This window comes from Ammospiza caudacuta, chromosome 4, assembly GCF_027887145.1.
Source record: "Ammospiza caudacuta isolate bAmmCau1 chromosome 4, bAmmCau1.pri, whole genome shotgun sequence".
Lineage (NCBI taxonomy): Eukaryota > Metazoa > Chordata > Aves > Passeriformes > Passerellidae > Ammospiza > Ammospiza caudacuta.
The window spans coordinates 61,837,521-61,864,809 of NC_080596.1; the positions used below are offsets into that span (position 1 = coordinate 61,837,521).

General features: G+C 36.9%; 1 protein-coding gene across 1 annotated transcript in view; it reads right to left on the reverse strand.

Moving 5' to 3' along the window:
• Positions 1-27,289, reverse strand: part of SLC2A9 (solute carrier family 2 member 9) — a 76,189-nt gene that overhangs the window by 12,030 nt on the left and 36,870 nt on the right. Inside the window, exons 8-10 of the mRNA XM_058804340.1 lie at positions 25,112-25,222; positions 16,915-17,016; positions 14,666-14,741 (exon numbers count right to left, since the gene is read on the reverse strand). Coding sequence (XP_058660323.1) covers positions 14,666-14,741; positions 16,915-17,016; positions 25,112-25,222 — 289 coding nt within the window. The remainder of the gene's footprint in view (positions 1-14,665; positions 14,742-16,914; positions 17,017-25,111; positions 25,223-27,289) is intronic.

A 27,289-nucleotide genomic window follows, 5' to 3' on the forward strand; every position in this document is an offset into this window, starting at 1 on the left:
CAAAAGCTCCTGTGAGCAGTGTGAGATAGGGACTTGCAAACACAGAACACGACCTGCAGATGACACGTGTTGTCAGACATCCTTCCAGATGCAGAGGCCATGAATATGTGCATAAATAAAGGCAATGTGATGCAGCAAAGAGCTGCTCTCCATCGTGAGCTTGTGTGGCTTTTTGTGAGAATATATCTGAAGTGGTAGCAAAGCCTTCAACTGAACTTTCTGTGCCAAAGAGTGTCAGTATAAATTACACCAAAAAATGGAGAATAAATAAATTTTTTTACTCCTCTTTTTATACATAGGAAACTGAGATATGGAGAGTTTAAGCCATCCAAACTGCTGCTTTGTATCTTTCTACAAGACATATGTAGTATCAGAATTCTGTGATTAAGAAAAAGTAATCCCTTCCAGCAGAAGTTTGAACATGTAGAATAAGTATCTGAACCCCCAAAACTTAACAAAATTCCAGCAACATGGGAATGCTTGATGTCTTCCAGTGGCCATTCTATCACACCCTTGGGATTTGGATTCAAATCACATCTGTTTTGTCAGCAATCACATCTGTTCTGTCAGTATCTGGTTTGGGTCTTAAATACCATATGAGGCAGCAGCTTGCCAGGACGCTTGCCCCTTGGAGAGAGGAACTGAAAGACTGGAAACACAGAAATTGTGTAAGATGACTTATTTATAATCATTTATTCTGTCATGCCTTTGCTGTAGGACAATCTACAGAGGTGTTGCTGTTCTTGTCAGTATAATAAAATATGCCGTTGGAAGCAGCATTTGGAAAAACAGCATTTGGAAAAATACATATTATACAAGAGAGAAAAAAGCCAGAGGCAAAAAAAAAAAAAAAAGTATGAAAGGACAGAAAACTATCAGAAAGCATAAGTGTAATGGAAATAAAAATGCATGGGCACTATCTCGGAAACAGGTTCCTTGAAATTCCAATTTAATTTCTAAGAACATATCAACTATCACTAACTTTCAAAAATTCTGTGGAGGAATGGGAAGGGTGGCACAGCCAGACCCCTCATCTTTCTCATGGTCTAGAGAAGTGTAGCCACAGCATCACAAAACAGAAAGCTTCTGTAGGGGGATGTCTATAAAGAATTGTTAGGAGGAACCAAGGAGCCTGAAAAGTGGTACATGAGTTATGTGAAGTCAGGTTAGGTCTGGGAACACAAGAAATGGAATAAAGCCAGGTCACTGCTGTCTATTGCTGTGTGCCTGGAAGAGCACAGACTCGACCTCATGAAGATGAAGAGGAGGGCTTGTGAATGCTTCCCAAGGGCCACACCACTGTGAAAAACACACTCTGCAGCTGAGTGAAGGGAAAAAGAAATTTGGGAGAGCTGAAGGAGAACTGTAAAGCCTTAAAGTCACAGTCAGTGATGACACCTGAGATGAGCTGAACTTACAGCCCCAGCATTCCATCCCCAGTCATTTCAAGATGCCAGGGATGTGCTCAAGGAGTGCCTTTCTCCTGGACCTCACTGTTCTTTGAGATACAAGTCTGAGTGCCTGGGGCTGAAGGAAGCTGTATTGTGCTTTGACTGCCCAAGCTGGATCTGAGCAGAGATCACAATACTGTGAATCTCACTTAAGAGTCAATCTCTGCAAGGTACCCTACATAATCTCTAGGCCAGATGGGTCTGTCGTAGCCTGTGCTCAAACATGGAAGCTTGGAAACCACGGTCAAAAGCAATCCAACCAAACCACTGTAATTTTGGGAAAGCCTTTAAGCACTTTGTCATGAGTTTTGCAGCTTTAACATGTATTTGTATGTGGGCGAAACAATTCACAAAAATGCTACCTGATCTTTCTCATGGAGGATGAACCTGGCATTGTCTTTTCCCCTGGAAAGCTTTCCATATAATTTTCAGTGAAGCAGCTTTATTTTAGCTCAGATCATAAAACAAAAAAGGGTATATTAGGATTTCCCGTAGGAGTTTCTCAGCAAAGTAGCTTCCAAACATGAATTTAAATAGGTAATGCATTGACCACATAATTACAGTGATTAATTTCTAATACTTTGTTCTTTTAGCATTGCCGTGAACATAATAAAAAAATTCTTAACATACTGCAGTGCTAGTAAAGAAAGATTGTTATACCTGCAGGATTCTACATCTATTGGAAACTACAAACGTCTTACTGCAGGACTTGTATAAAAATAAGGTGTTTCATAAAACAAGATTAAACCCACATGGAACAATTAGACATGCATAAATACTCCTGTTTCTGTGTTCTTTATCAATTTATCTCTGTAATTAGTCCAGTTACACACAGAATCAATGTCATGTGCTAGTGAAATTCCAGACTCTCAATCCAGTACCCTTTTATGCATGAAATTTGAATGTTAGAACAGAAAAAATATTCTTGTATCCATGATCTAGATTTTCAAATATATATTTAAATTTATACAAATGTTTTCTCAGGAAAAATTAGGTGCTCATATTTACTGTTTTTTTCAGCGAGCAATTATGAATAAATATTGCTTAGTAGAAGTTACATGAGTCAGTGCAAAAGCCTGAATACAGAAAACATGACAAAGGAAGGAAAATGCTGAACTCCTCATTCTGTTTTTATCCAGTACCTAACTGGGAATTTATGTTATGGCTGTGCATATGATTTATGAAATGAGACTCTTACAAGTATAAATGCCTAATACAAATCAGGGAGATTTGTCACAGTGGTAAATCACCTCTAAAGGTGACAGAAACTTTGTGACCTCCTGCAGGTCTCAGCTCTCCAAATTCTGCTCTACATGGGGGAGCCTGGGAATCCCAAAAGGCTGTTTAGGGCAAGAGCTCCCAGACTTTCCACTTCCTTGCTTTGAGACAAGGAGTTATTGAGAAAACTGTTTTGAGAAAACAGACAATTACCTCGCAACAATGTTCTGGTTTTGGGGGGAAAAGAAGTCTGTGGAGCTCCAAATATGATCAAGCAAAATGGCTCTGTCTGCAAGGAAGGGCACATAGGGAAGACTGATATACCCTAAAAGGGTTGGCAGATAAAGCACTGTCCCAACCAAAGGTTTTGCTATTTGCAAGTCAAGGCACCTCTAGAGAGCAGCTCTGGGAGAGAAGCAGTGGAAGTGACACAAAACTCCTGGAAAATGACTGCTGGGAAAACAGCCCAGTGCACTTCAGTGGGAGAGCAAAAGCCTGTTAGTTTCTAACCAGACTTTAGTTATTAAAAAACAACAAACAAATAAACCAACAAACCCCAACCTAACCACCAACGAACAAAACCCCCAAAAATGTGCAACAAAACTCATGGGAAAATATATTCAAGGAATACTGCAAGGGAGGGATGCAATGCAGCTACTGAGTTTCTTCCATTTCTGTAGGTCTACAGATAGAATAAAAAATTTGCAAAATAGATATCTCAATCTTTATAAAGGTGTTCTGTCACCTGTTAGATGATTTTAACTTGCACTTTGTATTTGATTATACCTCACCAAATATGACATTACAGTCAGATATGACAGCTGTACTCCCAGCTAATCCTGCTGAGAGAACTGGGAACAGAAGGTGTGACAGGGGTGTACTGAGTCACAGCTTCATGCTACAGACTTTTCTGGCTGTCTGCAGCTCTTCTCCACAGGAGAATTAAGTAAAATAGGCACTTTGTTTATAGAAAATGGTATATTTCATTAACCATATTAATTTGTACCATTTGAATGTTTTCTTAGATTAAAGAACACTTGAGTAAAAGACCTTTAAGGCAGTCAGTCTGTGGCAAACAAAAAGTGCAAATGATAAGACCAAACTAAAACACAAGTAATACCTTGCAAACTCTGATATTATAATAAATAGTATTTATTCTTATTAAGGACTAGTTTTTAATTCAGTATTGTGTGAAAGACTTTGCATTGATTAATTGGTTTTTGGTTTAGCATCTATATAAAACCTGCTATTCCAACAGCATTTAGAAAGCCATTTCTGGAGGTATTCCGAACTTTGTTGGTACAAGGCAACCCATATCAATCAGGGTAAATAAAACAAAACTAAGCAATGGTTCAGAACAAAAATATTGATTCACTCTGTTCTAACCTCAGTAGTTAAAATATTATTTCTTGGTTCTCATCAGGTAATTTGTACTAAAATGGTTGACATACAACAACAAGGCTATTACATAAAACATAATAAATCACACAATATTCTTTCTAGGTCCATTTAGGTAATTAGTTCTACAGCAGATATTCCATGCAAAAAACCGCAATACCCTTACATGAACCACCTGATAATTTCCTCTTCAGTGAAATTCTCCCCCTCTTGAATATTAATTAGAGTACTTTCCTGGAATTTTTACTTCCATAAGTCAGTGCACTCAAGCAGAATTTTATGAGCAATCCTTTACTGACTGAATAATTTTTCTCTGAAATTTTTTTGACAAAATACTTATCATGTAACTGACGAATCCAAATGTGTTCAGTACTTTAAAGATATTTTTCTTTAGATGAGTTATAAAAACTCCCTTTGAAGTATAATTGTTGGCTGTAAATGTGAGAAATGTATTTAATCTTGAATTTATTTTAATTCATTAATGTAATGCAATATTTAAATTTTTTGCCTCTTTTATTGTAAGACAAATCAGCAGTATGTAGGCCATTCTGAACAAAATAAATACATTGGCTTTTTGGGTTTTTTTTGGTAACTATTTCAGTCTATTGGGATATTTGGTAAGTTTTTGGGGTTTTTTGTTATTATTATTGTTCTAGCTTTTTTGGTCTTGGCTTTTTGTAAAAACTGAACATCAACATTAAATTTCTCCTCTGGTTCTTGGCAACATTTCTTTTTTGCTTCACAATTATAATGCTGCATAGCTACCAAAGAATCAAACGCAATTTAAAAAAATACACTCAACTTATAACCACATAAACAGTTAATAATATTTTCAACATTTCCGCCATATATTCAGATCCACCATATAACATCGCAAATCTAATTTTAGCCCAACTTTCTGTTCTATTTGAATGCGAAGAACATTTTTTTCTACTGAGCTATGATTATGAGACTATATAATAGAATTAAATTTATAATTATTCTCAGTAACAATGATGATTAGGCACTTCTGTTCATATTAAATTGTTAAAACCAATTATCTCAATTATGAGAACAATGATGAAAGAGTTTTTACTATAACAAAAGCACAGAAGTGTCCCTTGTATATTCATCTACTATACAGATGGAAGTAGTGTGGAAATACCCAAATTAAAGACTCCTGTTCAGTCCTAGGTAAGAGAAATATTCATACAGTCACATCACTGTATGAGGACTGAAAAGAAGAAAAAACCCAACCCCAATGTATTCTAGGTTTATTACTTCTATGATAATCTTCTGAAAGAAATATAAAACCATCCAACATGATTTCCTGTTAGGAATTCAAGTTGACAGACCATTAGCACAAAATGCTGCTGGTTGTGAACCTGCAAGCTAAAGAAATCTTGTAAAGTCAGTATATTTTAACAAACAAATTATTCATGCTAGCAGGGCACAATTATGTAATTGTATAGCTGCATTCATCCTGAAGGATGCCGACAGTAAAAGAAGTGGGCCAAATTTTCAGAGAAGCTGGGACCAAAGAGTTCTCCCTGTCCTTCTCCTGCTTAAGATGGGTAACATATCATGCCTTCACTGCTTATGATTTCTGGAAACTGCTGAAGTTTTCAGGACACATGGCCTCAAATGCTGGTAATTAAAGAAATTGGTTGCTGCTACAGGATGGTGGACAAGTTATGAGGAGCAGTAGTTGTAGAACTAAGATAATAATAAAGGAAAAGATAAGATAATAATACCAAAAAAAGAAATCCTTACTGTGACCAATAACCAAAACAAATATAACAAATATAACAAATAGCAGTACTTGCTTGCTAACAAACAGAAAGGAAAAGGAAGAGAGATTCAGATGATCTCTGACTAGAAGCACCAGCTGAAGACAGTAACAGTCTTGCTGTGATGAACAGTATAAGCCTTCTTTCTGATGAAACTCAGAAAGAAGTCACATAAGCCATAACTCAGTGTTTCCAAAAAAGTGAAGTTTCTACATTAGGACAGATAACATCTGGAGATTTAAAGGAAACAACTGCTTTGACTGTTGGCTTGGTCAAACTGGCACTGAGTACCCCTGTCCATGTACTTCTCCTGACCTATTTTTTCCTCTGAAAGTCTATTACTGGTGTTTATTCATCTTTCTATAACAGTGCATCGGCTACCAAGAAACACTGTCTGGACTCCAGAGCAGTGTTCATTGCAACATTGAGTTAATAAACTTTTGTATTTAGATCTTAGCATGGAAATTAGTCAGAAATAGATGAGATGAACAGAAAACTTTTCTTTGCTGTGCATTGAGCCTGAGAATAAGGGAAATAAAATATTTTAATTGCTTTACATTCATTAATTCCACATCTATTGTTCTATATATTTATTAGTTTGCACCTTTGCAAGTATAACCATTTTATACGAACTCACAGAAAAAAAACCCTATGAATTCTGTGAAACTTTTTTTACTATGCTTTCCATATCAAATGCTTATTAATCTGAATAATGTACCTAGGTCACTTACACAGCTTTTGAATGGATGTTTTATTTCATGGTTACATGGACCTCTAAAACACATGGGTGCATTTTTGCACCAGTACATTTCTTCAGGATAGGGTTGTGAGCCATGAGCAACTAATTAATGATCATTCAGGAAAAGCTGCTTGTTCAGGTAGGAGGAGTGCTGTCAAGTGTCAAAGTATTCACATTTTGAAAGCTTCAATTAAGATAATTTTTTAATCTATTGTTAGCAGGATAAAGTTCATAAGTTTTCCTGCTGCTGAGAACTCCAGGTGTCACCTCCAGCAATTCCTTTATTCAACAGATACAATTGCCTTTCAAATACTAAGGATTCGTTTTTCTTTAGAACTGCCACTAATTATGAAGAATTTTAATCACTTTGCTGCAGAACTGTTAAAAGCTGCACAGTTTCTCTATGCTGCTCTTTAACAGAAAGGAATTCAAACAAAACGTAAAACAGGCATTAATCCCAAAATATACATTGAATGACACTGCATTTAATATATTCAAGGGACATATTATCCTCTACACCAATAAAAATTCAATTAATTTTGAAAGCAATTCTAGTCTTATTTCTTAACAGCCTAAAAAAATCAGTTTGCCCACTCAAAGGTAATAAAAAGATAAATTCTCAACTACTCGACTTGATAGAAGTAGTTAATACTGCTGCCCCCAGGGGCAGGCAGGAGCTTTTCCATTGCTGGAGAGAAGCAGAGGAGGGAAGGAAAGTGAACCTCCCATGGCTGTGCTGCACAGCCACAGCTGTTAAAGGGCATTGGCAGGGCAGGCTGCAGCTGGGAGGGCAAAGCACCAGCCCCAAGGACACCTGCTTTGGATGGATGGCACCTGAGAGCACGGGAATGGGGCCAGGGCTCTCAGAAAATCTTCAGCTGGGACTGGTATGTACTGTCTGCAGGTTATTACAAATTTCTGAACAGAACCATAACTCACATTTGCAGTATTTAACTGATATTTATGCAGCAGATTTTAATTTTGCTGTTGTGCCCACAAAGGCCTTGCAACTATCAATAAACCAAGCCTTTTCCTAAATACCTGGGAAAACTAAAGGTTATTTCTGCACAAATACCCTCTATATCCAATGCAGGAACTGCTTGACATTGTCAAAAATGCCTATCTGCTGGGAAGACTGGAAATGCTTCTAGTTTATAGAATTAAAAAAAAAAATTGAAAATTAACCTAACCTACAACTTTTTAACTAAATATAGAACAACATGGCTTTATTTGTTTCTTTTTTACTTCATACACTTTTCTGCTAGAGAGAGTGGGTTTTTTTGCACTCAAGCAAGCTCAAAGTCTTTCTCAAAGTGGACTGGCATAATGCCTCTGTGGGAGCCCATGTGTGTTAGAAATTCTTACATCCCACTCTAAGTGGAGAAGCTAAAACATCACACAAAACTTCTGTAAATGCCTATTTCAGGCAATAATACTGATGCTGCCTTTCACTGCAGTACTTTTGTGTCTACATGTGTGCTATCACACCTTTGGTTGTTTCACATCTAAAAAAAGCTGATTTTTGTCTTCTTCATGAACTCATGACATTTCAGGCTGAAGAAACCTTGTAACTTTCAAAGTGACCCTTTTAGGACAACAGCTCTGCTGTCAATACAGTTGCACGCTGGCATTCAGAGTAAGAGCATGGACTGATTTAAACTTTAAATACCAAAGTATCTCTGATATGCCTCAGGGCACAGCAGTGATTTCCTCTGAGTTTTCTTTTCTTTACCTTGTAATGTCAATTTAAAATGCTATTCCGTTGTATTCATTGTATTCAGCTGTGCTAGGGAAGACTTCACTCACCTTCCACAAGCCATGACAAATATTATAAAACTCTCAAAAAGAGACAAGCATAAGTGAAACATTTTCCTGGAATGGCCTGGTTCTTTGATATTTCTCAGTTGTGTTTGAAAATGCAATTACTGTAGAAAGTAACAACTGAAAACTGAAGATCTTGCTGCCATAAAATGACTATTTTTTCCAAATTCATCTGAGTTTGAATTTGACTGATTTCTCCTTCCTGTAACCACAGCATGACTGGAAAGATACCACTGATCTGATTTTGTCATCCTTATGCATACTAAATAGAAACTTATTTTAAAAGCGGAAATTTAAGTAAAATCACAGACTCCTGTTTGATCACACTAAATTCAGCCTTATCTGTGCTACACTGGACTCAGCAGGACTTGTGTGGGGAAATGCTACTTGTCCACAGAAATACTTAAAGGATTCAAGGCCAGAATAACTACTTCTAAGACATTACATAAGACAGTAAAGCCAAAATGCCTGAAGCCACTGTGTATGACTTAGCAAGAAACTCTTTCTTTCTTCTCTCTAGTGCCACTGATTTAAAAATAGCAGCTATTGACATAAATGAAGTCAGGGGCTGCATTTTGTTGCAGTAACCCACTATAAAATCCCTCTGGCCACATGTGTATCTTTGCAGACACCAAGGTATGACTTTATACAGAGGGCTGAGCATCTCACTTAGAGATAAAAAAAGAACACAAGATTTGAAGATAAAAGAATCTAGGATCATATTAGATCATCTGGTTCAAATACCATCCTCAGTTATTTCAGGCACTATTTAATTCTCAGCCTTCTCTGTGAGACACCATGAAGTTATTCTTGATCTTTTCATATATAAATCTATTTTCTTCACCTTCATGGTTTCTTCACCTTTGCAGCCCTTCTTTGCTAACTGCTGCCTGAGCAGTTTTGTGCTCCAACATTCAGCTCTAAGTCATCTCAAAAATGATGACATGATGCCTGACAGCACAATGAGCATTTTTCACCTTACAATACAGTGAGACAATGCATGGCAATATGATGTATTAGGTCTTTAAGAAAACATGTAAAAGAATGTGCATACAGAGTGTTCATATAAAACAATTTTTCAAATTACTGAGATAAAATATATGTGTAAGTCTTCCATGTGTTACTTAGACATATTATATTTTTCCCTAGCTAACTGGCATTTTTCAGACATCCTTAAATCCTCACCCTGTCCTGAGTTTCTAAGCCTCTTTTTCTCTGCAGGTCATGCAGGCATATATATCCCATTCTTAAAAATTGGCAAAATGCAAAAGATTTCAACGCTAATCTCCAACTTGGAGTGCCACCAAAATAACACAGATTTCTGGCACAAAAATGGCTTGAATTATCATGATCAGGCAACTGATATACAATCAACTCCTCAGATTTTTGGAACTTCCATGAATGTTACTGTTTGTTGCAATAAAAAGTTAATTTTTCTTTTCTTTCCAAAGGACTCCAAGGAACTCTTTGGAAGAAGGGGCATTACCAAATGCTTTCCTGTGCACACATGTGGCTGATCTCCCTCCCAGCTACAGTGGTCAAAGGGTGGGCAACACACTTGTGCTACACAAAAGTTTTTACAGATCTTACTGCTACAAGTAAGATCTGGGGTCTGGGGTTATTTCTACGTATTTCCAGTGGTAAAATAACTCCAATGCTTCAGTGTACCATGTTTCCAGAGCCAGAAAATTTGCAGGGATTTGAAAGCAACAATACTTATTCAGCTACTGAAAGAAGGTGGTAAAAAAAAATTATTTCAAAACTACGTATTTTATCAAAACAATACACTCCTCCCACCTCCTCCCATCCTTCCATTTAGTTAAAGACAGGCACCATGCCTAACCTCAGCCACCCTGGCTTCCTGTCCCTTCTCTGCAGCAGTGCCTTCTCCACTTACCAAAACTGGATGGAAAGGTGTTACACTTAAACAGAATACACTTCTAAGGAAGAAATACCAAGAGACCTCTTCTTCCAAAGATAATGCATGGAAATGCTTTATGCCAGGTTTCCAAGCTCTCAAGGTCTTGACTGTCTTTGTTACGCTTATTTTCACTAGGAAGTTTGTCTGGAACTCATGGCAATGTTTCTGTAATCTCCAATTAATCAGTTGATAAGGTTTTTTCTCCACATGCTCCACCATCTGATACATCTTGACAGGTGGCAGAAAAGCCATTATTTGGTTCAGAAGATGAACATATAATTGTGTTATGTGAGTGGGAAAAACTTCAAAATCAAAACCTGCAAGCCCTTCATCTGAAAATGCACGACAGACTTACTGACAAATGGGATCAACATCCCTGCAGACAAATGAGGAAACTGAATGGAATACATTCTGTGTCAGTTTTTGAGTGTTCAGTTCTTTTTGAAAATATTTGGCTGGTGGGTGAAAGGGAACAATCTGTAGCAGGTTTTCCAAAACTACAATGCACAATTTTTCAATGTTCTCTGAAAAATCAAAAATCTCTTGCTGGCACAAGCAACTGTTGTAAAGGTACAATGGGTGAATGGGGAGTTCAAGAAAATAGCTAAAAATAATCAAAACCTTTTCTTTTTTTCTGTTTAAGTCAGATTTTAGACCATCTTTACTTAAAGAGATTGATTCTGCAGGCACAGTTGAACATGAGTGCTCAGTCCATGAAGAGGCATCCACAGGTTTAACTGAGAAAGTGGGAATAAATCTTAGTTTTCCTTTTTTATTAAATATTAACTAAGGCAAAGTTAAAGAAGGAAGATGTTTCACACGTACCTAAACCTGTCTATCACTATTCAAATTTCAAAAAACTGCACGTTATTTACCCATTCTGTAAAGGCATTACAAATCAATGTGTTTGCTCATGATGCATAACCCAAACAGCACAAATGCTCTCTGCAGATCCTGAAAATGTTCTTTTACTTTTCCCTTTGGTTTGTTTTCTCAGCTGCAATCCCCTCAGTTTTTTCTATTTACTTTTTGCTGGATGACAATTCTTTGTTTGTATCCTATTCTTTGAAACGATTCTTTGAAATGTATCCTATATTTTTTTTAGGTCTAGCAAATAACTTGAGTAAAATTAACCAAATAGGCACAATGAAACAACTGTCTGGGGCAGCATGGCTCCCTAATCTATGGAACAATAAATAATTTTCTCACAGATCACTCATTGACTGTATAAGGGGCCCTTTAATTTTTAGAAAGTGAAAACTTTCTGATGTTTGCCTTTTGACAAAAATGATGAAGTACCAAACCCCACACATGCCTGAACATACCTGTTGCTAGCATTACTGTTTCAGTCCTCAAAAATACCTGCAAACTGAAAAGCTTGAGTTCAGAAAAATGAAACCAATGAACACCCTCCACAGTTTATAGTAACAGATGACCCTCACTGTAAAGCAGCAGATGGAACTCATGCATATGCTATCAGAAAATGGTTTACACAACATCTAAGCTATCAAGAAGGTATTAGATGTTCTAACAAGAGAGAAAATATTGTACCTTTAAAGGCAATTTTATGATCTAGAAAGTTAAAGCAGTATTTTTATAAACTCAATTCATCATGTTATTTGTTGTCTTTAGATGGGACAATTTTTCCAAGTACCAATAGCTCAATGAACATGAACTTAATTAGTCCTAGCTTAAGATTTGTACCTATGGAATCATCACAAACTGTTTTTGTAGTGTAACTACAGGAGGAATTAAGATACAGAGGATTAGTTGACAATTGTACCTGTTTAAGCACTACAAATGAATGGCAAGACCTCTACAAAAGGCTAGAAGTGTAAAAAATATTCAGCTTTATAATAGAGAATATATCTTAATTTTCATGGGGAAAACCCCTTTTACTACCAGAAAGGTGGGAAAGTTATTCTTGAACTTCAGTCTTGTCTCATTAAGCCATCAGAGTGCTACAAAACAACACCAAAGTTTTCCTGCTAAAGGGGTGTCATAAAATATCACTGAGAAATGGTGGCAATAAGAAATAGCTGTTCATTCCAGAAAAAACTTTGTTGATAAGGTAAAAGTTTACAAGACCACAAGAATGTTGAAAAGGAGGAAGAGGATCAGTTGCTCTGTTTCTGCAAGACCTAGAGGGTATCACACAAAAACTAACAAAAGATGTATGCATCAAAGGTGGTAGACGTGGTTTTCTTTGCCAAAGAATACTAAAATTCTGCTGTTTCAGACAGAGATTTAACAAATCCGCTGGAGAATATGAAAATGTTAGAAGCTATACATCAGAAAGTCTCTAAGCTGGAAAAAAAAAGTGCACTGGTTCTCTAAAAATGTCTCATCTACTTGCCCTGTTTTTACTGGGCTCTGGACACTTGCCTACAACCACTGCAATGGAGAAATAGAGAAGTACCAACTATTCAGTTTTGATCTTTGTGTAGTAATTAAGGACTCAGTATCCTTGGTAGCCTGCTTGACTGCCTAGAATCAAAAAGCTTTTCCTTACCGTCTGTATGCATCTTTTTTTTTACACTTTCATTATGCCTCTCAAGCAGCTCACCAACAGGAGAGTGGCTCTGCCCTTGCAACACCCTTCTCACAGGTAGTGGCACTGCTCTTAGTCCCCAAAGCTGTCTCTTCTCAGGCTGGACAAGCCCAGCTCACCCAGTCCCTTCTCACGGGTCTCCTGACACTGACACGGTGACTCTCCAATGGACTTGTCACAGGCTATTGATGCCTTTCCCATACAAGGAAAGGGGGACAAAAATGACACAGTAGTTGCTCTCAATTATTGAGTTGTGCCTTGTGGTACAAAAAGCAATGGATGCAAAGTGGACTTATTGGAAATAATTTATTTGTTCAGAAAAAAAACTAATATATGCTCTCTTCATATTCAATCATCTCAAAACATTGCTAATAATGGAAGTTGCCCAGCTAAAAGGCAGTAAAGTAATTCAGATCTATTAAGATCTTCTAAGGAGAACAGAGAAGTCTCATTGAAGATAAATCAGGCCCCATCAAAGTCAGATAAAATATTGCTATTGATTTGCAGAGATATCAGAATGTGACTCTTCATGGCTTCTTCTCAACAGCTGAAGAATCAATTACCAAGATTTTCATTAAAAGCAATTTAATTTTAAGTGCTACCCAGATATTCCCACTACTGTCAGATATGACATGTTTGAACACATAAGGAAAGGTGGAGAGGCCAACTAGGTAGTGGCTGGTACACTGTTAATGTTCTTTGGCTTTAACAGCACTGAGCACAGTGAAAAACACAATAGAAGCTTTAATTTTAATGAATTTGTGTAGAAAGCAAGCAAGCAATTTCTAACAATAGCTGTTTGTCCTGGATGTATCTGCAGACACTTTGGTCCAAAGAGATTGTGAAGTGCAGCACAAATCATGAATAACATCAGTAAAGAGAAAGAATCTAAATGAAGAATTCTAGAACCTATTTTGAAGAATGGTAAGGTGAAGAAGAAAAGCAGAGGGTTAATCTTAATATGCTGGAAATATAACATTTAAGAACACATTGATTTGGAGGTTCTAAAAATTGGTGGAACATATCTGTAATGGAGAAAAAACTTCAGTGTGATTCAACCAAGATTTAAAAAAACCCTAATGGTGATACTGCAAGTAGCTGCACTTAAACCCTCTGAACCACATAAAACACCAGAAGTTTTAAAGAAGTTTTAAAGAAGTTTCAAGTCAACATTTGACATTCCTAAGGTATTTAAAATTCAAGAAAAGTTCTATTCCACAGAATTCTTTAACATCCACCCCCCAGATCTCAATCTAAGAAACACATATCAGCAGAACAGTGGACTTAGCTGAACCTGAGATTTGTCCTTACAGAAGGACAAAGGGATTGCTATTTTTTTTCCCAATATTTTCACAGTATTTTGCACATAAATCATTGACAAACTTTTTTCCCAGAAACAAGGGTAAAGAACTATCTTGGTCTTCTCCCCATTTTTCTCTAAATTTTTTTCTCAGCTTTTCAAAAGAGGATCGATGGAATTACAGCAGTATTTCATTAGAGTCACATCAAATATCAGGAACTCTTCCACAAATAAACCACAATCAATCAATTAGACCACTTCAGTGGTGAAGACGTATAAACAGCTGATTAATGTTTAATGTCAAACTCCTTACAAAGAAAAAGAGGCAATAAATAGTGCATAAAGAAACCTCCAAAAGCTCAAGGGAACAAAAGTCTTACTTTCTGGTTTATTGCTAAAGTGAAGTTCTGTACAACTGATTTGCAAGCATAATGTCAGTGCAAAAATACCTGTCCTCAGATGTACAAAGAAATATGAAAAAATAGGTAAAGACATACCTGGTCCAATGCAGAACGATGCAATGATTGCAAGGATACAAAATATACTGAGGTAAGGAAGCCAATACACAGTGTTCTGGGTGGATAAAAGACATCAATTTTAGATATATTGTACATATCACAAATATTTCTTAAAACTTGCAGATAACAGATAGTGTTTTCCATGATTCTTGATCTATTTCAGAATTTAGTCTGGGGTTACTTTAGAAAATCCCAGCATTTCTGTAGGACCTTATTAGATGATTTGTGTTTAAAGGCTTTGGTCTCTGTGAAATCCCTGTAGAGAAACACTAGACAAGCAATGTACCACAGTCAGAATTCTAAAAAATCACAACATCTTGTGGTAAAGCTCAAGCCAACCTGGAACACTGAACACTTCAGCACCTCCATCCACATCTTTTAAAACATTCAGTAATGTTTGAAAAGAGCACCTAGGGAGGCCCACAGAGCTTCACAGTTCACCAGTGAAAGGCTTGGCTGAAGACTATGGCTGACATTTGGTTGGACAATCAGGATCTGAACCTTGGCAAAGCATGGGAAAGCCACAGTCCAGGGCTTTTCAGCTATAATCTGATTTTGCAGACAAGGAAGTCCATATATGCTATCTTTCCTCTATTTCTAAGTAGATTTTTCTGTACTGAGATCTCTAAATATCAGGAACTTGAAATACGAAGAGCAATTCCTCTGGAGCTTGCAGGACACTGTTTCTTAATAATGTATGTGAATATTTGATTCTAATACTAATAGATGAGGAAAAAAACATGGATACCCATTTCTTTCTCTCTCCATCAGGTGTAGTTTTAATGCAGCAAAGTGTGAATGATATTTTTAATAGAATTTTGCTATTTTTGAAAAATTTGTTACCATACATGTAAGTGTACTATCACTACCTTGAATGGCATTGTAAAAATATCCTTTCTAAAGAAAGTAATTATTTTTTCAGTGTTAAGGAAAGGCCCCCATTTTCTGATGTTTTTCCTCTTCTAGTCTGGGTTATTTCCTTAGTTCTGGAAACCATGGTCTCCTGGACATTAACATTAACCAAAAGGGTTGTAGATCTATCTACAATTACACAATCTAATTTTAGATCTATCTAAAATTACACAATCTAGGGTTCTTGTCTGGAAGCAAATCCAAGGTCTCTGAGAAAGAGAAGGTGCAAATATGGAGTAGATATTTAACATGTCTGAAAGAACAAGTCAGTATGGTATCTTATCTAGGACCACTGAAAAACATGTTCATTGTTTGAATGGCTCACAAATTTCTCTGAGATTAAGCCTATTTGTACCATGATGCTTTGTCCAAAGCAAATCTCATTTCTCCAAAATCCTCAGAAACATAAACAAACCACACTATTACATAGATGGAAGCTAAATAAGAAAAAATATACAGGGCCAGAGTTTAAACTGGTTTAATAAATAAAATATGATAATTTGAAATATCTGGGGAATTGAGTGCTAATAACATCTGATAACTTAGAATCATATCATCATAGGAAGATATTGATTGAAAGAGACCTTTAAAGCTCATCTAGTTCCAATCCCCTGCAATAAGCAGAGACATCTTCAACCAAATCAGTTTATTCAGGGCCTGTCCAACCTAGTCATGAGTGTTTCCAGAGATGGGGCACCAATCATTTCGCTGGACAACCTGTTCCAACACTTCACCATCCTCATTGCAAAATATTTCTTCCTAATACCTAATCTAAACTGACCCTGGTTCAGTTTAAAATTATTGCCCCTTGTCCTATCACAAAAAGCCCTGCTAAAGAGTCTATTCCCATCTTTCTTCTAAGGCCAAACGTTCTCCAAAGGATAATATATACAAATACCAGAAAAGTAACTTGAAAGAAACATCAAATGTGGAAATTTTTCCAAATGTAAAGTAGGAATGACATATAAAGCATGAAAGAAATCTCAGAGAGAGTGAATTACAAAGATACACCCACAGTATATGGGTAAACTGTTTATTCAGCTATGGGTAAAACTGTCTTCATAATGGTTCATCATATGCATAAATCTTTGAGTTAAGGAGTCTGAATGTGAGAATGTGAGAAAGTCCCTATACTTTTTTCAAAGCAAAATCTTTGGAGCAAACAGATTCATAAATTAGTACAAGAGACCTTTCCCTCCTCATGCCAAGCTGATTAAAAGGATTGGCATGTGCAGGAATGTCGAGACAAACCAGTATTAAGCATCTTTAAAACAGATAAACGAGAGAGTAAAAATCTGCAGTGCCCCTGGCGTTACCTGTAAGGTCAGGGAGACAGTGAGCACTGCGAAGAAGACGATCATCAGCCCGAAGCCTCCAATGAGGAGAGGCCTGCGCCCAAGCCGCTCAATAACCAAGCCCTGGAAAACAAAAGGTGGCATTTCACCTTCCTGAGAAAACACTGAAGAATGTGGATCATGAAATATGTTCTCTCATTAAATATGAAGGTCAAAACTCAACCATGAATTGATTTTACACCGTTCATAAGCTACGACATTCATAATTGTGCTCACAGTTATATTTAGAATATTTAACATGTCTGAAAGAGCAAGTCAGTATTGTATCCTTATCTAGGGCCACTGAAAAAATTGTGCATTGATTGAATGGCTCACAGATATGCACTAAATTTCTATGATAATGTTCTTACAATACATAATTTTAAAATACCACTGCCTTTAAGTGAATTATAGTCTCTTGCTTTTGCATTTTGATTGTTTCCTTATTTCAACATCTCTCTGAATTTAAGCTTAAGAAATTTAAAATTTGAGATTGAAATATTTTTAGCAGAAATTACATCTTAATTAAACAAAAATTTATTTTAAATTTCTTTCTTTCTCAAATGTAGAATAAGCATTTAGTTTTCATTTTGGATAATTAGAGTAATTAGAATATCCAAGCAAAAAAGTCCATGCAGCTGAAAATTTTGCTCAGAGAAGTGATTTTAACACTAATACTTGTGCAGTTACACCCATTTTCAATTTATATTTAACATCTGAATATAAATCACAAAATCTGAATACTTATCTGCTAGAGAAAAACACAATGGAAAATTTCTTAAAAAGATGTAACTGGAAACTCTGCTAGTCTGACTCATTAAAATAGGCTAATACGTATTTTGTCATAACAGCTGATGTACTTTTCATGTTGGTGACTACTAAAATTACTAATTACACTTGGCTTTCTTATAAGAAAAATAAGAGGATTTTATGAAGATTAAAATGTACCACTTCAAATAAGTTGAAGTCAGAATCACAAAACTATTTGCCATTTCATTATTGACTGGTGACTGAATGCCATCTTCTGCACATCCTTTGAGAAAAAAAAAATGGACAACTAAAACGAAACCTGAAGTAATACTCTTAATTCTGGGAAACAACACACATCACTCCACTGCCAGCATCTAGAAGAAATGTGTTAAAGCAAAGTACAGAGACACCCACAGATGAAATGCCTTGAGAGGCAAGTGCTTCTCCCTCAGTCTGGAGCTCACCAGGGGATTTTAGGGCAGGCTTGTCTGTCCTAAATACACGTTGATGTTGCACCCTGAGCTGAACTTCCTCACCAGAGATATGCTCTGTGATGCTGCAGGTCACTGAAAACAGCTCTGTGGCAAGATTTTTCATTCTTTATTTCTTTAAATGGTGAAATATATTTATTTGGACAATTTCCACGGCTTCCGTAATAGAATTTTGGAATTTTAAAAAGACCTGCACTGATATTAAGAAGATCTTATGAGGTACAAATGTTTCAAAACTGCAACTGCTTCACTGTCAAAACCTCTACAATATGGCAGCTATTTCCCATTATGATTAATAAATCCATCTTGCAAACACACATGACCACACAGACACCGAACCAAGAGACAACTTCAATGGCTTGGAGGGCTAAAAAAATATTTGATAGGTCTGTAAGACCCATCTTCTGCAATTTCTGCAAGAAACTTCTGCAACATATGTTTCACATGTAATTTGGAGTGGATTATATGTTCAGCAATAAATGTTGCACATGTAATTTGACATGCTGTGCAATTTCTGTTATTTTTTTCAATGCTGGATTGATGGTCATGATCAAGATATCTTGGTGTTACACAGCTGAGGGGTTTTGTATTAAAACAGGGCCAGGGATGATGCTTCTCTTAGAGGGAAAAAGTTCATAGATGCCTCTCATACAAAACATGGAAAAAATGTGATATATAGTTTTCACTTGTAAAACTCAAAGCAAAACAAATTCCAGTAAGGAAGGACAGTTTGGATTCGGTCTTCCATAACAGCAAGTTTTCCAGGTGAAAGAAATGCTGATTTTGAGGGTGTAAACAGACAACAACTACTTAATGTTTTAGTTATGATTATACAAATCCATAACTTGTTCACTTGCAGAACCCGCTAAGACACTTATGACTCATAAGAAGTGGAAGATGATTCACCATTTTCCAAGTATTTATAGTTCTGAATGCTCCACTGCTATGTACTGGTAACTGTTACCTATTGAAGATCTATAGCAAATCAAAATATGCTGTACAGAAGAGTAAATGAAATAACAAGAAATCCAGTGCATGCTCAAGTAGAGACAACAGAAGAGCATTAGAACTGTTTTCTGTGATAACACCTGAGTTATGTGCCAGGCTGTGTAGGTTGATACTTGTTTCTGTGTGATCATAAACATGTATTTGTAGAAACCTATAGCCAGCCATGATGGTTAGCACAGATGAATGATTGAAAATGTGTAAAAAATATTGCATCCAAAATTCTCACAACACAAATGTTTTGTGATAAAAAGGCAACTGATATACAAACTACATTAACAGCTCACACAACTTACTTCTGTCTGTCAGGAAACACTTGTGAATAAAGTTAAAGAAGCAAATGTCAACCTTTTCACTTGAGTCAGCTGCAGATACCAGGGCTGACATAATGAAAGCAGAGTGCATTAAAATAGGTCAGACAAGCTTCCTCGGATAAAATGAATGTGCAAGCAAGTCCTGCAGTCCAAATAGGAGGTTGCATACTATTCCCTACTTATATCCTGGCCCTATATTATACTAAGCAAACCCTGTCAGCTTTTCTTGATGTCTCAGCTCTGTGAAGAAGTTTGCTCTATAAGTTAATGTCAAGAATAGCCACACTTTCTTTCTCATATATTTTGGATAAAGGTCTGAGTAAGACTCTGTGACTGGACTGAGACTTAACATGGCAAGCTAACACTGTGTTATTTCCATTTTAAATATCAGGATTAAAATGGATAACCTCATTTATACCACTCTATGACACAATGTGTAGTATCTTGTACCCAGGAAGAAGAGAGGAACAGCAGACTGAGAATTATAAACTGAGGGGTTTTATTCATACTTTGATGTATATCCATTAGTCTACTATAAGAATTATTAATTTTAAAACACAAAAGGGGGTATTGTATTTAAGTACCTAAACTGGAATTTAAAGGCATAGCACCAACTTTGACCACATAAGCACAAGCCTTAAAGAAATGTCTGTCTGCAAGGTTCTCACATCAATTTGCCTGTATCTGTATTAAAGCCACAATAGGATCTTATAAACTTCTGCAGATATCTGTCTAAAGATTACTCTCAGTAAAGCATGGAATTGATTGCTGCATTTCTAAGCTCAGTCTGAAGTATTTTGTAGTGAGGCATCCTTAATCAGCTTCACTTGGCAGTGAAATTTTCTGTTCACTAAAGATGCTCTCCATACTCGATACCTGCCAAGACCAGCACAGCCAGGACATAGCCCATGCAAGGACCTATCTTAGCCAGCCACCTTTGCCTCAGCAGTGCTTGGCAACAGCCCTAGGGCAGCACAAACCCACTCATTTCCTTATCCCTATTCTGTCCCTTGAGTAAACTGTAGACATTTCTGAAGCAAAACTCCTTCTAGTGATGATTCAGTTGTTAAAAGTGTTGAGCTATCAAGTTTATGCTATAAAAGCCAGACTAGATCTCAACCTTGATCTGTGACAACTTATTGTGGCTGATGCTTTATTTTCTAATTATGATATTTGGATGCCCTGTTGCAGATCATCCCGAATAGATTGATAAAAGAATTACTCAAATTCAATGCTTTTAATCCTCAGCAGCAAAAGATACATCTTCCAATTTCTGAATTTATCCTACAAAAGAATTTGAACTACACAAATGCAGCCTTTAACCATGCACACCTTGGGTCTTGGGAGTGGTGTTGTCAGGCAGACCTTCTTGATGAAACTTTTTCTTTTGGAAGGCACTACACAGATACTTCAACACATGCAGTCCTCAAATCGATTCAAAAGTCCATGTGTATTAAAAAATTACAAAGGAATAATGCCTTTACCTAAAAAAAATCCTAAATAATCTTTACCTAAAACCAAAATGTTGATCAGTTGTGGCCTAAGCCAGGGTGTATTAGCACAGTCTCTCTCTGCAGTTCATCCTGCAGAGAAAATATTTCCAAATGCCTCTGGCCTTTGACAAACACCAAGATCTGAGATGCTGCTTGCCCAATCTCTTTTCTACTGCTGTCTCTGTCTGGGCTACTACAGACCAAGATATCACCTTCAAATTCTGGCAATCCTTGGGCAACAGCTTGGCAGGGTGAGGGGAGAAATAGGGGGAAATGCCCTGTTTGCCCCATTCTTGCCCTCTCTACTTACATCCTACTGGAAATTGTGGGTATGTGAAGGCTGATTCTGAGTTGGTGGGAACAATGTCACATGGGACTGCATTAAAAGCCTTACTAAAAATCAGATTCTAACAGAACTTCCTAGGAACCCTTGAGATTCTGGTATTTGTCAGCTCATTTTTTTCACTTGCTAAGACTGGCTGTTACTTGGACATATCTCTTTCTCCTCTGATGGTGGACCCAGGGTTTCTGTGGAGATGTCTTGCATCATCCTGTGGAAACCATGAAGGAAATGTGTTGGAGATGAGAAAACTTCTGGAAGTATCTGGAATATCCTTTATTTAATATGTGGCATGCCCTGAGCAGGGAATATTTCCTTCTATACTGAGATCTATTAGCAATAAAAGAAACAAAGAATGAGTCTAAGAGCCCTTTCTCATGACATCCTAAAGCAGATTAGAATCATCTTGCTAAAGAAGGCTGGCTTCCCTGACTTCTGTGTGATACTGCAAAGGATTTCCTACATTCTCTTGTGGTCTAGTACTGCAATGTATTTTAACTCATTCCAGGCTTCACACAGCTTGTCTCTGTCACAGGCTTTTAGTAACACCTTCATGCATCATCCTATGGGAAATACTTGGGGCACAGTCTTCTCAATATAGTCACGTCTAGACTCCTTCTGTGAACACTGTAAGAAAACCAAATTTGGTGCCACAGATGGCAAAATTGGATGTGGGATGCTTAATTTGAATAATATTCTCTTTTATTCTAGGCTGGGCTTCGTGGAGGAGGGAAGGAATCTTTTCAGACATTTCCTTCTGTCTCCCATTCACCCTGCTGCTGTGCTAAAGAAAGGCACTGGAAAATTGTTTTCTTTGCCCACTGAGAGTAAGACAACAACTAAAATTAAACCGAATTACTAAAACTTAGAAAACAGCAACAGTAATCAATCTTACAGAAGAACAACTAAGTTTGTGGTATTTTAGAAGTTATAGAACAGACTTCTACTAAACACAGAGAATTATTTAGGGTATATTCCACCCTGCTTCAAAGAATTGCATCAGGTTAGATAACTTACTGATGTAACATGTCTATGAATAGTAAATCTACTCAGTATTTCGTTCCAGAGGATAAAAACCTTCAGAAACAAATTATGAGCACCCCACTAAAAAGCAATTGTCTAGCAATTCCTCTAAATCAAATCTGGGTTAAGTACAATGGGTAGAATTCTCTATCATTAACCAAAAAATATACAGAAAATTTATATTGTCTCCCTTGAGAGAAGCCAGGGCATCAGGATGCAATGGTATACATATTTCATTAAGTAAATTAGGAAAAATTGGTGCAAGTGGAAGTTGCAGCCAAGTTATGTGAATGAAAGGAAAATTATGATGAATGTTTCATCTTTCAATGTCTTGTTTATATGGCTTTTGCTGGAAAGGAGGGGGGATGGAGCTGTAGGCAAATCATGCCACAAGTGGGCATATCAAGGGATCTGAGGCAATACAGAGCTATGAAAAGGATGGAATATTAATTGTCTTTCCTCATGGACCACATCAACATTATTATTGTTGTGCTGCTGCTGCTCCCAAGAGATGAATTAAAGGGAGACTTTCAGAAATTTTCACAGTTTCAGTATTTCATCTCCTAAATATTTCTTTGTTTCTCCATGAAATACATCTCTATTTCACTATTTTCCTTTGGCATTTATAAGGGTCCCTTTAATGGAGGTCATCAACACCAAAATATTCTTACTGAGGCTCAATCTCATGACTACCTAATTTATATATAATGATCACAGATGGTGCATGATTTCTAGTGGACATTTCCAACTGCTATTTCATTTAAGAGGACAGAAACTATACCTCTATAACTGTTTACCCTTACTGAAATGGTGAAGTTTATTGGGAGTAAAATCTGGTTTCTGCTAGCAAACACAACATATTAAAAAATACCAGGAAAATGGAGTTTTCTTCTTGCTTTCTTCTGTATAATCTCTGAGTAATATAAAAGGCATACACCTGACTTAACATTTAAGGCTGTGAAAGAGATTTTTTAAAAAAATATCAAAAGGAGACATTGGGAGAGGTTGGGAGTGGGAGGAATCCTGTCCTCACCACTAGGCATGAAATCTTGATGGGAACTTACTCAAATAAAGAAGCTGCAAAATCTTCAGCTGAAAAATTAAATTCATGTTGCTGTTCCTTTAAACAACAGAAATGAAACATTTATGAAGATTAAGGAAATAAAATTAAGGCTAAAAGGCAGTGTGTCCTGAACTGAGAAATTGGAAGGGAACAGGTGTATTGGTACATCAGCATTTCCAGAGGCACAGCAGGTAGCACTAACAAAAAAAATATTAAGAAAATCTACTCTTGAGTACAGAAAGTTAAAACACATACCAGGAGCCAAGGAACACCCATCCACCTCATTATGTGTGAGGAGTGTGCTCTGAAGAAACCCCACAAGCTGACAGCACAGAAGGAATTGAAAAATAACAGACCCTATTTATAGAATGGCTTTAATATCATGGAATCGTCTCCATGTAATTATCATCTGTTTTCACATAAAAGAGGTGTATTCTTCACCTAAATCAGTGGTAGAATTATCATTATTATTTTTCCATATATCTTAAACAAAGAACCATGTGTGCAGTATCACAAAGAAATTGTAAGAGTTAGGCACTTTCATATTTCTCTATTTCTACCTATTGAAATGAATCATAAAATAAAAGTCTCTTTAATATAAAAAAAAAAAAAAACAGCGGAAAACAGATTTGTGGAAATTCACAAACATCCAAAGGTTAAATGTGACCCCGTAGAGTCCTTATGTTCTAGACTATAAAAAAACATACCTGATAGCTGGATTTAGTTTAACATTTTGTAGGTCACAGGCAGTTACTCTGCCACTGAAAAGGACCCTTTTTCCAAAACCATTATTCTGACATTTAAAAATGCTTGCTGCTGTATTCAGTATTGTTCAGATGGAGTTGGTATAGAATATATGAAGAAAAAATTCTAACAAAGAAAGGTCTGCTGGCTTGTTTGCAGCTTTCCGTTCCAAAGATTTCTCCCATTGCTTCTTATCTATTGCAGTACAAACATAAATGTATTTCCTTTAGCAATTAATGATGTAATCACCTACTAAAACTTGAAGTTTTAGTTTGCTCATTTAGTGTATCATTTTCCCTAGTCCTTTCCTGTACATAGTTGAGTTTGTCTATGGACATCTCCCTGTACATTCAGAGCAGAGCAAAGGACCCGCTCTGGAGCCCGTGGGTTAGGAAAGGATGCCTGTTTGTGCTGAGTGAGCAGCACAACTGACACCACGTGGGACTCTCTTGCTCCAGCAGGGTGGCTTCACTGTTCCACCTCCCTGGGTGGCTGTTCCTGCCGGCCACACTGAACATCTGCAGCTGTGCTGTGCCTGAGCCCTCTCCAAACAGCTCCACAGCTGCCCAGCAGGCTCATGAGAAGACTGAGATGTGAATAAACCTCTGCCAGGTAAGGTTGTTCTACCAGGTGAACTAATTTATGAGTCATCACTAAATATACTTTGGCCCTTGCTGTTTCTGACTTATTTCTCTTCACACATACAGAGCGCTGCAAGACATACCAACTTTTTCTGTTCCTTTTGTGGATCTAAAATTAAAGAACATCTTAAAAAAATATTCCAAGAAAACAATTTGGTTTAGGATTAAAATTAGAAATAATATTTTGAATTGCATTATCAACCATTACACTTAATCAACATACTATTCTTTTTATATTTTTGGCTGTATAAGAAAATAAAATCTAATAATATTAAAATATCAAGCATGCTAATGGATTTTCATAACCATACTTACAGAAAAAACAGCAGCCAGAGTCTCAGCACCACCAGTACTTAGTGTAACATAAGGGATTGTTTCATGATTGATCCCAGACTCACTAAAGATGTTGTTTGTGTAGTACCAGATCTGCATCAGAGAGAATAAAATGAATTATTAATCATTAAAGGTTGAAATACAATATATTGGTATTCAGTCCAACCATTCAACCTGCTTGAGGTGAGACTTGTTAAAACTCTGAGCACTCCCAAGGCACCAAGGGCTGAACAGGACAACAGGCGAAGGGAAAGTGCAAATTCCAGGTGGATTAGGCACAATGCTTCTGTAGTTCCACTTGCAGGCCCAGGCAGAATTACAAACAGCTTCAACTCAATTTAGCTTAATTCACTTTAGAAGTAAATCAAAGAAACTCACTTTAAGCTTGAGCAACAGGATACAAACAGGTTTCATGCGGCTTACAAAGCAGTTTTGTGTAGCTTTATGGAATACTTCAATAGGATGCAACAACAGAGGAGAGAACAGGAAAGAGATGTTGTGAGGCAACAAGAGGCTGCTCATTTTTTGGACAGAAGGAGAGACGTGTGATTTCTGCTTTAACCTTACTGGAGTGTGGATAGCTGCAGTCAAGCCATCCGCCCAATCTCTCTCTATTATCCACAGAAAGAAAATATACTTTTAAGATTAGAGTTGCTTGGGGAAAAGTAATATGCTGTTTTAATCAGAGGCTTGAAGTAGCTGTCACTAAAGGATAGAAATACAGGTTGTATGACTTAGAGGAAGTCAGTCATCTTTAGTCATTAAAACCATATTCAGGCAGAGAATATATAGTGGCAACATTCTAAAATACCAAGTCTGGTAAGCATCAGGGTCTCATTCACATCAACTTCCCACTTTGGGAAAGAGTGCCTTAGAGCAGTACGTCATACAGTGTATTATACCTCAATATGAAAAAGTATAACATTCACCAGTGAAACTTCACCCTAGTTTTGTAACTTATTTAGAACTGAGATAAAATGGTGGAGGATAAATAAGTTTATTATGGTTCATATGTATCAGGTAAATGTTAACAGAGTAGAAGAGAAGAATAGGAAATAATTTATGTAAATTTAGGTCAGGCAGTCTGGTATTTTGTTCTAATTGAAAACATTAACATGATTGGAGCTTCACCATGATTTCTGTTCAATGTTGAAATAAACAAATGTACAGTTTTAAGTAAAACAAATTTTGATCTTAAGTAAAATCCTTAAAAAGAAGCAAGTGTTCTCAGGTGCCAACAGGGTGATTACACAAATCTGCCAGCTGGCAATTTCCCTGGAGAATGACCTGAGATTGTCGCCCGAAGGAATCCCAACTTTCCCATATGTCCTGTCCAGATGGTAGTTGTGGAAAAGACCAGACTGACTAACAGGGCACTACAGACAAAGCAAATGAGTTATAAGGAGCCTTCCCTGCCAGCAAAACCTGGCTGGTGCTGGCTCACACCCAGCAGGTTGGTTCAGAGGCACTCAGGCAAACCAAGACCCGGGTTCACCAGTATCTGTCACACCTGGACCTGTCCTCTCATCTTCGAGCTTTGGATGACTAGAGCAGCATCAGCCAGGAAAGCCAAGTGGTCCAGCTATTTCTCTTGACTTCTCAATTTTCTTGGTTTTACTATTAACTGTTACTAACAACTGTTTAAATAATCCATTTCAGAACAAAATTTTTGTGTGAATAATTTTTTTTCATGTTTGGTGACATTGCATGAGAGGAGAAACAGAGTAATAATAATAAGGAAGGCTTGAAATAGCCAACTCAACACACAGGTTCCCTGACAAAGAAAGTTTTTCTGAGACATATTTTCAGAAAGTGGCCATCCAATGATGCTCTTAAGTAACTCTGGCATCCATTTTGGACTGGAGATGCCTGACTATCTACCCACACCCTCACTGAAGCCATGAGAGTGTGATTTTGTTCTGCCACAGAGTACTGGACAATTTCCATCAACTAGTAAGTATCCTCAAAGTCACAAAACTCCTTCATTTCCCCTGAAAATTTAGCTGTGATCTTTTCTTATAGGCAATGTGCTCCATTGAACAGTCTGTTTACTACTGTAAGTGTCATTTTTTCTCCATTATGTGTTGATAAATCTAAAAAGACTGGATGACAAGATAATTCTGGGGCTTTTTTCCTCAAAAATCTATCCATAATGAGGAA